The sequence below is a fragment of the Lupinus angustifolius genome, chromosome LG10, assembly GCF_001865875.1.
Source record: "Lupinus angustifolius cultivar Tanjil chromosome LG10, LupAngTanjil_v1.0, whole genome shotgun sequence".
Taxonomy (NCBI): domain Eukaryota; kingdom Viridiplantae; phylum Streptophyta; class Magnoliopsida; order Fabales; family Fabaceae; genus Lupinus; species Lupinus angustifolius.
The window spans coordinates 7,430,100-7,447,263 of NC_032018.1; the positions used below are offsets into that span (position 1 = coordinate 7,430,100).

The 17,164-nt window shown below is 37.6% G+C and overlaps 1 protein-coding gene across 1 annotated transcript; it reads left to right on the forward strand.

Moving 5' to 3' along the window:
• LOC109357993 lies at positions 15,699-16,768 on the forward strand. The gene is made up of 3 exons (XM_019602061.1): positions 15,699-15,785; positions 15,980-16,227; positions 16,333-16,768. Exons 1-3 carry the CDS (start codon positions 15,699-15,701, stop codon positions 16,766-16,768), a joined length of 771 nt encoding a protein of 256 aa, XP_019457606.1.

Below are 17,164 nucleotides of genomic sequence, written 5' to 3' on the forward strand. Positions count from 1 at the left end.
TTATTTATTTGAATTTTTCAGATAACGTATTATTTTAAAAATATTTTTTGAATATTTATTTTTCTTTGATTCATATTTATATATTATATTTTAATATGATATTTATACTATGTTAAGTAGCATTTTGACTCCCTAACTAAGACAAGACACACTATTAAGATATTATTGTCCCTATTAAAATATCAATGTTTAATTGAGATGGAGTCTTTCAAATAATTTCGAACATAAAATCACAAAACTACAATTTAAAGTACACCACCTTTAAAAATAATGAACCCAATTTCAAAACCATAGGTATATGTACTCTTTAAAACCCTTAAAAGTATAATTATATCGTTAATTTTGTAATATATAACCCTTAGGATATGATCCATGAAAGGAGACTAAAGCCTCACATAAGGCTAAACATCACTCAAAGCTAGACTTATAAGAGCATGCTTGATCACAAGGCCATAGCTAGCTAGACTAACAAATATTATAAAGTGTGTGGAAAGTATGGTCATACATCCAACAAATATAGGTTACAAAAGAAAAACATGTATAAATCTACTAAGTCTATTAACACAAGAGGACCCTAGTACTTTGACAATGGCTGCACACATCACATGACAAGATAAATTTCTATGCTCCAAGACCTTAGAAACAAGGATAATGATTGAGTCAAGTTTGGAGGACATCAGAAAAGACAGGTCATTGCAATAAGCTAAATTGGTAAAACTCTCATTCCCTCCATATATAATGTGCTCAATGTTAAAGTATTAAAACATAATCTACTCAGCATAAGTGAATTGTATGAGAGTGAAATCTCATTTATTTTTAACAAAGACACGTATAAAGTCAATATATTTGATTGATCACTCTTATTCACTACCAAGAGGCAAATCAACCTGTATAAGATTGATTTGGAGGACCTCTCTAATCAAAGTGTCTCATGTCTACTGACCATTGAAGATTAGCAATAGATTTGACATAAGAGGCTTAGTCATGCAAGCTTGGTATGAATCTCAAAACTAAATAAGCATAATCTCTTGAGAAGATTACTAGACCTCAAGTTCATATAAAACTCGCTTTGTGATGTATTTTAGAAGGGAAAACACAAGTGTTAGGTATCAGTGATCCAGATACACCTAGAAGGGGGTGTTGAATAGGTGTAGTTGTTATCAATTACCATTTTTCGCACCCAAAACCCGGTTCTGGAAAACAACCCAGGTAATCGATTAACCAGTGGGCTTATTCGATTAACACGTATCAGAAACAGAATTGACAGATTGGCTTCTTGCACAACAAGTTACCAACAAACAAGTAGAGAGACAACATATATTTTTATGCACAATTAACAATGATATGACATAGTAGCAGTATGCAAAATATCAGCTTAATACACAAATTAAAACAGCTTGACTTATAAAAGAGATTGAGAGAGAACAACTTGCACAATATGATTTTTATCCTGGTTCGTTTGCGGGTCCACTTGCAAACTACATCTAGGCCTCCCCTTCTGATCTTGGGAGATTTCTCTTGCTTTGTGAATCAGTAGTGGTATGAACGAAGTTACTTAAGGTTTGATAATGATTATATATGTAGGCAATCTGATGCTCTTCAAAGTTCTCTAAATCAGTATGGTATGTGTCCTTCAAAGACTGAAAATGTAGACCCATCCTGTTGTTAAGTCGTTGTTCCATAACATCCAAGAGAGCTGGTCCAACGACTGATTCTTGTGTTGCATTTTCTGAAGACTCCCCTTGAGTTGTAGCGTTCGACTCATGTGTTTCAGCTTGATCATCCTCACCAAATGGGTCGAGATTCATAGTGTTGAAATCCTCTTGGTATTTCCAAGTGTTGCCATACTTGTAGATGCCCATCTTGTGGATCAAACTTTCACCAATCAAGTGATCTTTATCAGAACACTCCACAATAATAGTATCAGAAACATCAATATTCAGATATTCAATGATGCGCGAGATGAAAATACTGTAGGGAAGCAACTTCGATTGTGATGTAGAGACACTATACATGACATTCAGGGTCTCTGCAGGCCAATTAATTATCACATTTTCCTTGACCGCATACATGAACCTCAAATCATTCACGGTAGGTTGTGCATGATTTGTGTTCCTTTGAATCAATATGTATGCAATCAGATAGTGCAAGAGCCTATTCTCTACGGATAATGACCCAACTTTGTCAATTCTCCTTGAACATAGTCTTGAGGTCTCCTCAAACACGACTTATACACTTCAACAACATCAAAAGAGTTGTTAACCCAGTCACAATCTCCTAGACTAGCACCATCAGTCGATAATCCACCCACATTCAAGAATATGTCATCACTAAGCTTAAACAGTTTTCCAGATATCATAGACCAGTACTTCCCGTCCTTGTATCTAAATTTAGCATAATATTCCCTAACTAGAGCAAGGTAAATGCTACCTTTTAATTCCAAAAAGGGGACAACCCCTTGTGCTTGCATTCCATGAGGAAAATCGAAGTTTTGTTCCACTAACCAAGTTAAGTTGGCATACCTTATGTATGTAGGCTTTCTTCCCTGAAACTGGGACAACCGAGTCTCTTGCAAAATCAGAGAGTAATATGGGTCTCCAGAGTCCTGCCTCACATGTTGATTTGAAGATACAACTTTTGGAACACGTGGTGGACGTTGAGCGGTTGTTTTAATCCTTTTTGCACGACATCTTTCCATTTGTATTTGAAAGACCAAGTTGATTTGGAGGTTTAAGTAGGGATTCACGGAAAACCTATCTTAGGGTTTGGATTTGGGGGTAAAGGGATTTCTTGGAAATCAATGATGGAAAATAAGGTTTATGGAAGTGAATGGGGTTGGAGTATTCGGTTTTAGGCTAGGTTAAAGTTTAGGATTGATATTAAACTTGTTCCTTCGAGATTTAAGAGAAAAGGGGATGGGGGAGGTTTAGAAAAATTCCCAGAAATGCTTCTGTTTGTATTTATCTGGTGCCATTAATCAATTAACTACCAGACTTAATCGATTAAACCGAGTTAAAAAACAGGTTTTAAAGAAAAAATGCACCTATGTAATAGATTAAAATAAGGCCTTAATCAATTAAATACCATCAGATACAGAATCAAGAGCGTTTTGGATGTTTAAAAGCCTGCAAAGATTTCTAACTTCTAGAATGCAATATTGAGCAGTCACATATATACATAGAGCTTATTTATAGAATCATGCATCATATAAGGAATAACTAGCATTCAACATATTTTCATTTTGAAGCATACAAGGCAAATAATCATGCAAGGCAATAACATAAACTCAATCAAGATATTTTTCATCAAGGATTCCTAGTTATCTTCGAAGAACATAGAAGGTATCTCGTGAGAGGGGCTTTGTGAAAATATCCTCTAATTGCGTAGAGGTTTCTACGAATTTTAGCACACAATCGCCTTTTTGCACATGATCACGTAAAAAGTGATGCCTAATCTCTATATGCTTGGTTCTGGAATGCAAAACGGGATTCTTGGAAAGGTTGATGGCACTTGTATTATCGCACTTAATGGGGATATTTTCTAGTTTAAGCCCAAAGTCCTTAAGTTGATGCTTCATCCAAAGGATTTGAGCGCAACACATGCTAGCGGCGATGTATTCCGCTTCTGCGGTGGACAAAGCAACACATGCTTGCTTTTTGCTGTGCCATGCCACTAAGGAGCTACCTAATAAATGACAAGTCCCACTAGTGCTCTTCCGATCCACCTTACATCCATCAAAGTCGAAATCAGAGTAACCTACCAAGGACAATGAGGCATCCCTAGGATACCATAATCCCATATTTTTTGTTCATTTTAAATATCTCATGATGTGTTTAACAATACTATAATGTGAATCTTTAGGCAAAGCTTGAAATCTAGCACACATACAAACACTAACATAATATGGGGGCAGCTTGCAGTCAAATATAATAACGACCCGATAATCCCACGATATTTGGTTACCTCGATAGCTTTTCCCTTTTCATCTTTGTCTAAATAGCATGAGGGCGCCATAGGAGTAGATGTATCTTTACATTGCTCAATATCAAATTTCTTTAATAATTCCTTGCAATATTTCGATTCATGAATGAAGATGTCACTTTCCATTTGTTTAATCTGAAGCCCAAGGAAGAAGGTCAGCTCACCCATCATTGACATCTCGAACTCGCCCTGCATCATCTCAGAAAATTCCTTACAAAGGATGTCATTAGTAGATCCGAAGATTATATCATCAACATAGATTTGAACAATTAAAACATGATTATCTAATCTACGGATAAATAAAATGGTGTCAACCATACCTCTTTCGAACCCTTTCTCTAATAGGCACGAACTCAATCTATCGTACCAAGCTCTAGGAGCCTATTTCAGGCCATAAAGGGTCTTCTTGAGTTTATATACGTGGTTCAGGTATTTGAAGTTTTCAAACCCTGGTGGTTGGTCTATGTACACATCCTCTTGCATATAACCATTTAAAAATGCGCTCTTAACATCCATTTGGAAGAGCTTAAAATTCTTGATAGATACGAATGATAAGAGCATCCTAATGGCCTTAAGTCTGGCTACAGGAGCGTAGGTCTCATCATAATCGATGCCCTCCTCCTGGTTGTAGCCTTTGGCCACTAAGCGACCCTTATTTCTGATGATCAAGCCAGATTCATCTAGCTTGTTACGAAAGACCCATCTCGTATCAATCAGTGGATGTTCTTTTGGTTTAGGGACCAAGTCCCATAAATTATTACGCTCAAACTGGTTTAGCTCCTCTTGCATAGCTATACCCCAGTGTACATCCTCAATGGCTTCATCGATGGTCTCTGGCTCGATTTGAGACACAAATGCAACGAAATTACAGAAATTGCATAAAGAACTACGGGTTACCACCCCCGTAGATATGTCACGTATCACCTTGTCTAGTAGATGATCCTTTTTTGTCTTTCATGAAATCGGCATGTCCTGATGCTTATTTTGAACTATTTGTTCTGCTTCATCTTCCTTGTTTTGGTTCATGTCGCTTGAATATGCTTCTTCTAGCGCACCTGAAACATCATCAGGAAAGACCTTTCTCTTCTCTTTTGGAGAAGATTCGTCAAAATGAACATGAACAAACTCTTCTACTTTCATGGAATACTTATTAAACGCACGAAAAGCCTTACTATATAATGAATACCCTAGGAATATGCCCTCATCAGCCATCGAGTCAAATTTTCCCAAAGCTCTTTTTCAATTATTCAAAATAAAACATTTGCACCTGAATACATGAAGATGAGCAATATTCGGTTTTCGACCTTTTAAAATTTCATATGGAGTTTCCGAAAAAGCAGGTCTAAGAAGTATACGATTCATCACATAACCGACAGTGTGTACTGCATCTGTCCAGAAATATTTGGGAACCTTGCTCTCGTTTAGCATGGTCCTTGCGAGCTCCTATAGGACTCGATTTTTCCTCTCAACAAATTCATTTTTTTGAGGGGTACGAGGAGCCGAGAAATGATGCATGACGCCATGCTTATTACAAAATTTATTAAACTTATGGTTTTCAAATTCTCCGCCATGGTCGGATCGTATATAAACAATTTTAAGGTTAAACTGGTTTTGAATTTGTTTGGCCAGACATTTAAAAGATTTATATGCATCGCTCTTAGAGGCCAAAAATAGGGTCCATGTGAATCTAGAAAAATCGTCAACAATTACCAAAGCATAAAAACTTCCACCAAAACTCATGATCTGCGATTGTCCAAACAAGTCCATGTGGAGAAGCTCCAAAGGTCTAGTAGTGGATATCGCATTTTTTAATCAAAAGAATTCTTAACTTGTTTACATTTTTGACACATGTCACAAGAATCCTGAGTTTTAAAATCAAGTTTTGGCAGACCAACAACCAAATTATTTTTAGATAAATTTTCTAGATGTTTCACATGAATGTGAGCGACCCGCCTATGCCTAAGCCAAGGTCAACCATATATATGTTATTAACACGATAGCCGACAAACTTTACATTATTAGATAAAACGTCACGGATTATACAACATTCAGAATCAAATGACACACAATTACCTTTGTCGCAGAGTTGGCTAATACTCAAAAGATTATGTTCTAGACCTTCGACATATAGAAGATTCTCGATTACAGCATGAGTTGAGTTGCCAATTGTTCTGGTGCCAAGGATCTTCCCTTTGTTGTTGTCTCCGTATGTGACGAAACCTTTTTCCTTCAATGATAGGTCTAGGAATTTTGACCTATCTCCTGTCATACGTCACGAACACCCACTGTCAAGATACAAATGTTGTCCATGTGTTCGTAGACATACTTGCAAAATAGATCACTTGCTGGTTTCAGGTACCCAAATTCTATTGGGCCCTTTTCTGTTAGTAACCAGGGAGTTATCTCCCTTTTTCACCCAAGCGTAAACACCACTCGATATCCCATATTTCCTGATGTAACAGGAGTAAGAGGTATGGCCATGTGTGCCACAATAGAAGCATGTAGGAACCTTATTTTTATTATAAGACTTTTTGTTAGTACGAGTTACAGGTTTCCTATATGGTCTATTTCTACGTAATGGGGGGATATACCCTAATCCAGTATGGTCACCAATATTTATTGTTTTAATTAGCAAGGTATCTTATTGGTTTTGACTCTCTGTAAGTTTTGCGAGTTTTTCATTAAGTTTTAAATTCTCATTTCTCAAGTCCTCGCAAGACTCACAGACAGTTGTTTGACATAATTTATCGTTAGAGTAGTCGCATGAATTACATGAAAAAAATAGATCTAATGTTTCATTTTCTAGTTTCAGTTCATCTAATTCTTTTTGTAGTGTTAATATTTTTTGATCATTTAGTAGGATTACCCGTTTTCTATCAACACTAACCGTAGCTAATTTCTTCAAGATGAGGTGTTAGAATGTACCTCATTATTAACATCCTTTGTACTACCTGATCCGCGAGTCTCATATGTTCCAGTCATTAAGCACGGCTTGGCGGTCTACTCTTCATCTGAGGTACTTGATGTCATCTCCTCCTCCGGTACATCCCAAACAATATAGGCTTTCTTAGACTTGAAGTCGCGAAGAGTGCTCTTTTATGAATCAACCTTCTTTAGGTAAGTGGGACATTGAAATTTCATGTGTCCCGGCTTACCACATTCATGACAAGTGAAGTTCTCTTAGAAACGTTTGAAACCTCCTTTATTCTTCAAGAATTTCCCAAACTTTTGTACGAGAAGGTTTAACATTTCATTGTCAATGTCAGAGTCAGAGTCAACATCACCTATCTCTTCAATAGGTTGTGATGTTGTTGCTTTGCGAGATATGCCTTTCTTTTTGTGGTCTGACTCTTCGTGCATGGTCAGGCGTCCAAGCTCCATCTTGTGATCTTGAAGCTTTCCAAACAATATCGCATAAGGCGTGGAATCAAGGTCCTTAGATTCCATGACAGCCGTTACTTTAGGTTGCCATCTCCTGTCAAGACAGCGTAAAACTTTGTTAGTAAGTTCTCCTTTGGTAAAAAGTTTATCTAGAGCAACTAGATGATTTACAATATGAGTGAATCGTTTTTTGCATATCGCTGATGTATTCACTTGGTAACATACAAAATAATTCGTACTCACGTGTTAGCGCATTCAGCCTGGAACGCTTGACCTTACTATTACCATCGTGACTCACTTGTAAAGTGTCCCACATCTCATTGGCACTTTGATACTGAGATACCCGAAAGAATTTGTCATATGCTAGGGCCGATGTGATTATGTTCTTAGCGCGTAGGTTGTACTGAACCTTTTTGCGCTCCTTATCGGTCCACAAACTTTTAGGTTTTTCTTTTGGGTTGTCATCCACTAAGTGTAGTGGGACGAAGGGCCCGTTGATTCTGGATTCCCAAATATCCGAATCAATGGCCTCAATAATAATCTGCATCCGGACTTTCCAGTAGGCGTATCCCTCGCCACCGAATACGGGAGGGCGGTTAATGGATGCGCCATCACCGCAAAAGGTGTTGGTGGAACCCATTTAATTCTATTAGGATCACGCATATGCGATTGAGCTAGCATGTCGTACTAGCTCTGATACCACTTGTTAGGTATCAATGGTCTAAACACATCTAGAATAGGGGGTTGAATAGGTGTAGCAGTTATCAATTACCGCTTTTCGCACCCAAAACTAGGTTCTGGAAAACAGACCAGGTAATTGATTAACCACTGGGCTTATTCGATTAAAACGTATCAGAAATAGAATTGGCAGATCAGCTTCTTGCACAGCAAGTTACCAACAAACAAGTAGAAAGACAACAAATATTTTTATGCACAATTAACAAGGATATGCCACAGTAGTAGTATGCAAAATATCAGCTTAATACACAAATTAAAACAAGTTGAACTATAAAAGAGATTGAGAGAGAACAACTTGCACAATAGGATTTTTATCCTCGTTCATCTGCGGGTCCACTTGCAAACTACAGCTAGGCCTCCCCTTCTGATCTTGGGAGATTTCTCTTCACTATATTGGAACCTTTGTATTGTTACATACACCAATTCAATTACAAGATTCTAGACGCTTCTTTCTTGAATTTCAAGAACCTCTAACCTTGGTTTGACTATCCCTATCATCCAAGAAAACCTTTCTCGTGATCCATCCCCAGCCAAGATTCTCTCTCTAAGTTCAAGACCTCCAAGCCTTGGTGAAGATTCACTAAATCTCAATGGTTGTAGGACACCAAGAGACAACCTAATGAACAAAATAGTATACAAAAATAGAGTTTTACCAAGCACTAATATGCTCAATTTACAACAATGAAAACTCAAAGATTAACCCACACTCAAGTAACACAAGCCATAATGAATGTATGCGAGTTAATACAAAATACAGATAATGCAGAATCTTTCTCGAAAATCTCTAAACAGAATGCACGGACATGTAAGAAAGTATGAAGGAGATTTAACATATTAAAACTACATGCAATACATCATGAACAATATCAACTAAGCATATTAATATCTCTTTCTCACACATGCATCTCTCTTCTACCTATATGATATAGTAAATCACGAATTCAACAAAATGATATGCAATGCTTCACGTTTTTGCAATTTACCAGAATTTATACAAAACAGATTTGGCTCCACAAACTGTTTTTTTCAGTTACGTAGTTAAAACAGAAAATAGACACGTTAATCGATTAAGACTCGGAGTTAATCGATTAACCAACATATTTCAATACATGATTAAATGGTAAACTACTTATATGTCATGCTTGACACCTATACATATTTTAGCAATTATGTAATGCCTAATATGCACATATAACATGTATGATTAATGCATGAATATATAATAAACTAGATCATATGCCTCACGAATATGATATGTCAACATTTATCGCTTGTGAGACTTGTATCTAGGTTTACCTAACATAGACTCACTAACTAAGGCACATATCCCAGACTACTTAGAAATATAACTCTATTGATATAACCTAGTCTAGATATGACTCTTGAGTTCTAGGCATGTTGATTCTTGAGTCATCTTCAAGCTTTTACTAACTCATTGTCTTCATCAAAACATCGGCAAAACATTGTAGTGCAGTCCTTAACACTTTGCACTTTCAACAAGAATAGATATTTCGAGTCCAAGAACATTGTCAGTACCTCAAGACCACTAGAGTTGCTACATATTGATATTTTGGTCCAACAAGAAATACATTTATGAGTGCAAAAAAATATAGTCTATTCATTGTAGATGATTACACTAGATAGACATGGACTATGCTCCTAGCTCACAAGGATAAGTCTTTCATGTATTATGTATACATAATTAATAAGCCTAGCGTATCACTTCAATCAAGAGTGACCATGATGGAGAGTTTAAAAATAAGATATTCAAGAAGTTCTTTGAGGATACTAGAATCATCCATAATTTTTCAATCCCTAGAACACCACAATAAAATGGTTTAGTTGAGAGGAAGAACAAATCTCTTCAAGAGATGGATAGGATATTGCTTATTGATAACTCTTTTCTTAAGCACTCATAGGCTGAAGCTGTTAACATGGCCTGCTACATTCAGAACAAAATATATATTAAACCTATTCTGAAGAAAACTCCATATGAAATGTGGAAAGGTAATAAGTCCAACATATCATTATTTCATCCATTTAGTTGTAAATGCTATATTTTAAATACTAAGTATCAACTAGGAAAGTTTGATATAAAACTTAATAGTGGAGTTCTTTTAGGATATTCTAAAACCTAAAAAAGATTTAGAGTTTACAAATCCAGAACCTAGGTTGTAGAGGAATCTATCCCTGTGAGGTTTGATGGTAAGCATCCTGAAAATTCTTTTGCTATAGAATTTCTTGTAGATTGCCAAAATCACCCTAACCACGTAGAAAACCAAATACCACCATAAAACAACAACCCCCAATGCCTACTAGTTGGAACCATATATCCAAAATTGTCCCAAACAAAATTCCCTTACATTAACCTCTCTGCAATTTATAATAGATGATTGGAAAATCTCATTCAAAATCGAAAAGATTGAAGAGTATTGTTCTAATCATTGGAAATAGAACATGTTCCAAACTGTTAAGTGCCAAATTGTGAAGGAAATTCATATACTTTTTGGGCACTTAGTGCATATTTATGCTATAACCGTGTAAGATTCGTGATAACTTAGTGATCTTGTTCTATGTAGGAAATTTTATGTGTCTAAGTTGTTTCAGGATAAGATTCATGAAAAAAGGAGAAAAAGTAGAAGATTGATATTTCTGAGCACCGTAAGCCTCGCCCAAGCGAGGACAGGTTTGCCCAAGCCATAAATAGGATAAAAATCACTGTTGTCCCTCGCCCAAGCGACAAGTGGAGCAAAAAAAATATCCCTGATGTCCAGCCTGATCCTTGCTTAAGCGAAGGATCCTCCCCCATGCGAGGTGCTAAGGTCTGAGAGCCTCTTATTTACTCGCCCAAGCGAGAATCTCTAGCTTGGGCGAGGGTGTGGAAGTTAGAACTGATATTGGCGGTTTCAGAAGACAAGAAAGGAAGACTATTCACTTTTTGGAGGATATTCAACACGAAAATAGAGAGAAACACAAGGAGATTAGGATAGAAATCGTGGAAACGATTATACTTCACATTATTCCTTGTATAACTTCATGATTCGAGTGTTGTAATAGCGAGAATGAGTGATTATATCTTGCTGAGGGTTTCGAAATGTCATCTTCTAACATTTGTACTCCTGGATTCGATTCCATTGTAATTGTTATTTGATTTTGGGAAGGTAATCCCATTCTTAATGCATGAATTTAATTTGATACTAATTTCTGGTTCTTGGGTTCAAGTTTAATTGGGAAGTTAAACTTGACAACGAACCTGGATCATCTTCCTTCATACATCATTACTCTAGGAATGAAGAATGATGCATGAATATCTTTTACATGGAACTTAATGCTAGTTAGTCGGACAAATATCCAAGGAATTGGTATTTGAGCGATTATCTAAGGATTTTACACTCAAGGGACTGATGTGAATGATTTGAATGATATGTGCATCTGAATAAGTAACTTCATAATTCACTTGGAATTGAATCCATGGATGTGATTGGGAAAGAACGATGCATTTCGATCCCAATTTATTTTACTTGCTTTTTGTTCAATTTATGATTTTTTACAATTAAACATAAAAATTTATAAACACACCATTGTAAATATATACTCAATTAATTCGTGTAGGAATTAGTGTAAATCTACTTTGGTCCCTGAGGACGATATCCCGATACTTTACCGGATTTTACTACTTGGATGATACGGTGTGCATGTCGTTCCATAAATATCTAATAAGTGTTTGGCACCGCTGTCGGAGAGCAATGAGCGATTTACATTAGTTCTTTATAGAGTTTATTGAGTTTTGTACATAGTTATTCTTTAATTCTTTGTAGTATAGTGTTAACCCTTGTGTTAACCTTTGTTGTAGTTTTCTTATTTATACTTTTGTGAGGTAAATCTAAAGAAGAGCAACTACAATATAATCCAGAGATTGAGAAGTCTGCTAAAAGTAACCGAAAGAAAGCAAAAGAGAACAAACAACAGAGTTCTTAGGAAGCATAGTGTAGCTCTGAATCAACTACAGTTCCTACAGTTTCAGAATCTTAGTCCAAAAAGATGGAGAATGTCAATAATGTTGATGATAATAACCCAAGGCCTAATCCTCCAAGGAGGACTTTAGGAGACTATGCTATGTATCAAGGTCCTCGACAATACTCTAGAATTGTGATTCCACACACCGCCAGGGCAGTGAAAATCAAACCTGCCAATCTAAATCTAGTTAGTGCTCATTAGTTCACGGGGAAGGATTATGAAGATCTGTATGCTCATTTGGACAATTTCTACGAGCTGGTAGCCACTATGGGGTATTCTGATACTGAGAGGGAAGCTGCATACATGATGCTCTTTCCAATTTCTCTCCTTGGTGAAGCTAGGGAATGGCTAAAATACATCCAACCCAAAGCTTGACCAATTGGAGTGATTTGGAAACAAAGTTCTTGACAAGATTTTTCCCTCAGGCGAGGTATGTGCATGCAAAGTTTGAAATTTTAACATTCAGACAAGGTGCTGAGGAAGCATTTTATGAGGCATGTGAACGTTTCCTGATGTTGCTGAGGAAATGTCCCAATCATGGATTTGAAGATGTTAATCAACTAAACATATTTTGTAATGGATTGAAGCCAAAGACTAAGATGATATTGGATGCCGCAGTTGGTGGCACCATGATGACAGTGGATGCTGAGCAAGCCCCCAGAATTATTACTGCATTATATGCTACAAACTGGTAGGCTCAGTATAATAGAAGGACGATACAAAATAGAGGGATGTTAGATTTGAATACTTCTGATACCATTCTGGCTCAGAACAAAATTCTGACACAACAGATTGAGGCACTTACAAAACAAATGTCCAAGTAGCCTCAACAATTGAATGTGGTGCAGACTCCTTCTGTTCATCAACAGGTGCTACATTGTGAGTTTTATGGGTGTGATCATGTTACTGGTCATTGCTCAATGCCTACTAACACACAATCATAAGAGGTTCAGTATGTTAACAATCAACCTCGTTAGGCCAATTTCCCTAACAACCCTTCGTTCAACAATCAGGTTTCACAGGGATGGAAGGTAAACCATAACAACCAGCATATCAACCACCATGTCAACCATCTTATCAGCACGGTCCTTATCCACCATTACATGAGAGGCAGACGAAGTTGGAAGAAACATTGCAGAAGTTTATGCAATTCTCCATCTCAAACTAAAAAAATTCTAATTCTTCCATCAGAAATTTGGAGACTTAGGTGGGTCAGTTGGCTAAGCAAATGGCAGAACAGAACTCAGATCGACAACAATTCTCAGCCAACACTCAAACCAATCGAAAAGAACACTGCAAATCTATCACTACTAGAAGTGGTAAGGTAGTTGGTAAGGGTATTGGTGAGAACTTGGATGTTGAGGAATATGTTCTGAGAAATACTGAAGCTGGAAGATCAGAGAAAATGATAAGAAAGACACAGAAAGGTGAAGTGGTACAAGATGAGGAAGGGGTTGTCAATGAGGATGATACAAGAGAGAACAATGATAAGAGGAAGGGTGACCTACCTTAGTTGAAGGATCTCCCTTATCCAAAGAGACCTTCCAAGAAAGACAAAGAGCGACAATGTGCCAGGTTCTTGGATTTATTCAAGAATCTCCAGATCAACATTCCATTCATGGAGGTGATGGAACAAATGCATGTGTATGCTAAACTCATGAAGGACTTGTTGACAAAGAAAAGAAAGTTATCGAAAGAGACAGTGACCTTAGAAGCTGGGTGCAGTGCTATCATTCAAAAGTCTTTGCCTGAGAAGACTAAAGATCCTGACAGCTTTACTATTCCGCTCACTATTGATGAATTGTCTGTGGGAAAGACACTGCTTGATCCAGGTGCCAGCATTAATTTGATGCCCTTTCTAGGATGAAAAGAATTAGGGATTTGGAAATCAAGCCTACCCGAATGACTTTGCAACTTGCTGATAGATCTATCAAGTATCCTTATGGAGTTGCAGAGGATGTTTTGGTGAAGGTAGATGGGTTGGTCTTTCCTGTGGATTTTGTCATCGTGGATATTGAAAAGAACAAGGAGGTTCCTCTTATTTTGGGTAGACCTTTTATGAAGACTGTCCAAGTTATTATTGATGTTCATGATGGAAAGTTGAAGGTAAGAGTTGAAGACCAAGAGGTGAACTTTAATGTTTTTGATGTTATGCATCATCCGAAGGACAAGCAACACTGCTTTCAGATGGATGTCATTGATGAGGACTTATTCATGCTCAATGACATTCATTTGAGTAGGAGTAGTCCTTTGGAGAAGGTTTTGAGGGGAGACCTAGAGGGAAACAACATAAATGATGATAACATTATCAAGACATGTTTGGTAGAGTTAGATGCACCCCGCAAGGTTGCATCTAATCAGAATCATTTTGAAGAGTTGGGGAAAGAGATGACAACTAAATCTCCAAAGGTGGAGTTGAAAGTACTTCCTTCACATTGGAAGTATGTATTTTTAGAAGGAGGGCAGAAACTGGTAATCATCAGTAGTGCCCTTACATTTGATGAAGAACAATATTCAATTGGGGTGCTGAGGAAGAATGCAGGGGCAATAGGGTGGACACTGACTGATTTGCATGGAATCAGTCCATCTTCCTGCATGCATAAGATCCATATGGAAGAAGATTACAAACTAGTGGCGCAACCTCAGAGGCGTCTTAATCCCACTATGAAGGAAATGGTGAAGAAGGAAGTGATGAAACTATTAGATGTTGGGATGATGTATCCCATATTTGATATTAAGTGGGTTAGTCATGTTCAGGTGGTCCCAAAGAAGGGAGGTATGACTGTGGTCAAGACTGACAAGGATGAACTCATTCCAACTAGAACAGTCATTGGTTGGCGAATGTGTATTGATTACCGGAAACTGAACCATGCCACTCGCAAAGATCACTTTCCTTTGCCATTCATGGACCAAATGATAGAAAGATTGGTTGGACAAGAATTTTACTGTTTCCTAGATGGATATTCTGGTTATAGTCAGATCATTGTGGATCCCCAAGACCAGGAAAAAACAGCTTTCACTTGTCTTTTTGGTGTCTTAGCATACAGGAATATGTCATTTGGACTGTGCAATGCACCAGCAGCATTTCAGAGGTGCATGTTAGCTATTTTATGATCTTGTGGAGCACTGCATTGAGGTCTTTAAGGATGACTTCTCGGTCTTCAGGTCGTCATTTGGGAGCTGCTTGGCAAATCTGGACATCGTTCTGCAACGATGTGTTGAGACAAACCTGGTACTGATCTGGGAAAAGTGTCACTTCATGGTGACTGGGGGAGTGGTCTTAGGACACAAGATCTCTTCTAGGGGCATCGAAGTTGACAAAGGCAAAGATAGAGGTCATCAAGGACCTTCCACCACCACTTAATGTCAAGGGAATTCGAAGTTTCCTTGGGCATGCATGTTTTTATAGAAGGTTTATTAAAGACTTTTCTAAAATAGCAAAGCCACTCAACAATCTTCTAAACAAAGATACTATTTTTCAATTTGATGTTGAGTGTGCCAAATCTTTTGAAACCTTAAAACAAATACTAATTTATGCTCTTGTTATAGTAGTTCCCCACTAACATCTTGATTTTGACCTTATGTGTGATGCTACTGATTATGCGGTCGGTGCGATACTAGGAAAGCGAAAGGCTAAATTTTTCCATGCCATACATTATGCTAGTAAGGTACTCAATGAGGCACAAGTTAATTATGCCACCATAGAAAAGAACTACTAGCTATAGTGTATGCTTTGGAGAAATTTAGGTCCTATTTGATTGGCTCAAAAGTCATAATTTTTACTGACCATCCTGCTATAAAATACTTGCTAACTAAATCGGACTCCAAGCCGAGATTGTTGTGTTGGGTTTTGTTGTTGCAGGAATTCAACTTGGAGATCAAGGATAAAAAAGGGAGCGAGAATTGTGTAGAAGATCATCTGTCAAGACTGGTCAATCAAGAGGTCATAGTAACAGAATCAGAGGTGGTAGAGGAGTTTCCTGATGAGAAGCTTATTATGGTTCAGGAAAGGCCATGGTTTGCTGACATGACTAACTTGAAAGCTATAGGGGTCATTCCTAAAGAGTTGTCATGGCATCAAAAGAGAAGATTCTTGCGAGAGTCCCATCAGTATGTGTGTGATGATCCTCATCTTTTTAAGACTGGTTCGAATGGACTATTGAGAAGGTGTGCATCCACATAAGAAGCCAAGAGCATCCTATGGCACTGTCATAGTTTGCAATATGGAGGGCACTTTAATGGAGAGAGGACAGCTGCAAAAGTCCTCCAATATGGCTTTTACTGGCCTTCTGTATTCAAGGATGCACATAAGTATGCACAACAATGTGATAAATTCCAAAGATCAGGCGAGATCTCTAAGAGGAATGGAATGCCTTTGACAAACATTCAGGAAAGTGAAATGTTTGATTGTTGGGGAATTGACTTTATGAGACCATTTCCACTGTCATGCTCACAAGTATACATTGTGGTGGCGGTGGATTATGTGTCCAAATGGGTAGAGGCCATAGCTACACAAAAGGATGATGCTAAGATTGTGATCAAGTTTTTGAAGAGGAATGTATTTAGTCGGTTTGGCACACCTTGGGTACTCATTAGTGACGGAGGATCACATTTCTGCAATTCACAATTGGAGAAGGTCCTACAACACTAAGGGGTCCGACACAAGGTAGCATCACCTTATCATCCCAAAACAAATGGACAAGCAGAGGTGTCCAATCAAGAGATCAAGAGAATTCTGGAAAAAAAACTGTGTCAACTACAAGGAACGATTGTTCTCTTCGATTGGATGATGCACTATGGGCCTACTGGACAACATGCAAAGCACCGACTGGATTGTCCCCATTTTAGCTGGTATATAGGAAGGCTTGTCATTTGCATGTGGAGCTTGAGCATAAAGCATTATGGGCCCTCAAATGTTTCAACCTGGACCCCAAAGCAGCAAGTGACAAAATGAAACTTCAGTTGCAACATTTGGAGGAGATGAGGCTCATGTTGAAAGCGTTATTCGGTGGTTATTTTATTTTAGTTGGGAGTTTTCTTCTCTCAA

What these genes read in the sequence shown, in the direction of transcription:
- LOC109357993 (XM_019602061.1), top strand. Translation starts at nt 15,699, where the DNA reads ATGTGTGATGCTACTGATTATGCGGTCGGTGCGATACTAGGAAAGCGA. An exon ending in CCATACATTATGCTAGTAAG is followed by an intron (nt 15,786 to 15,979) that starts GTACTCAATGAG and finishes TTGTTGTTGCAG; the next exon opens with GAATTCAACTTGGAGATCAA. An exon ending in TTCTTGCGAGAGTCCCATCA is followed by an intron (nt 16,228 to 16,332) that starts GTATGTGTGTGA and finishes GCACTGTCATAG; the next exon opens with TTTGCAATATGGAGGGCACT.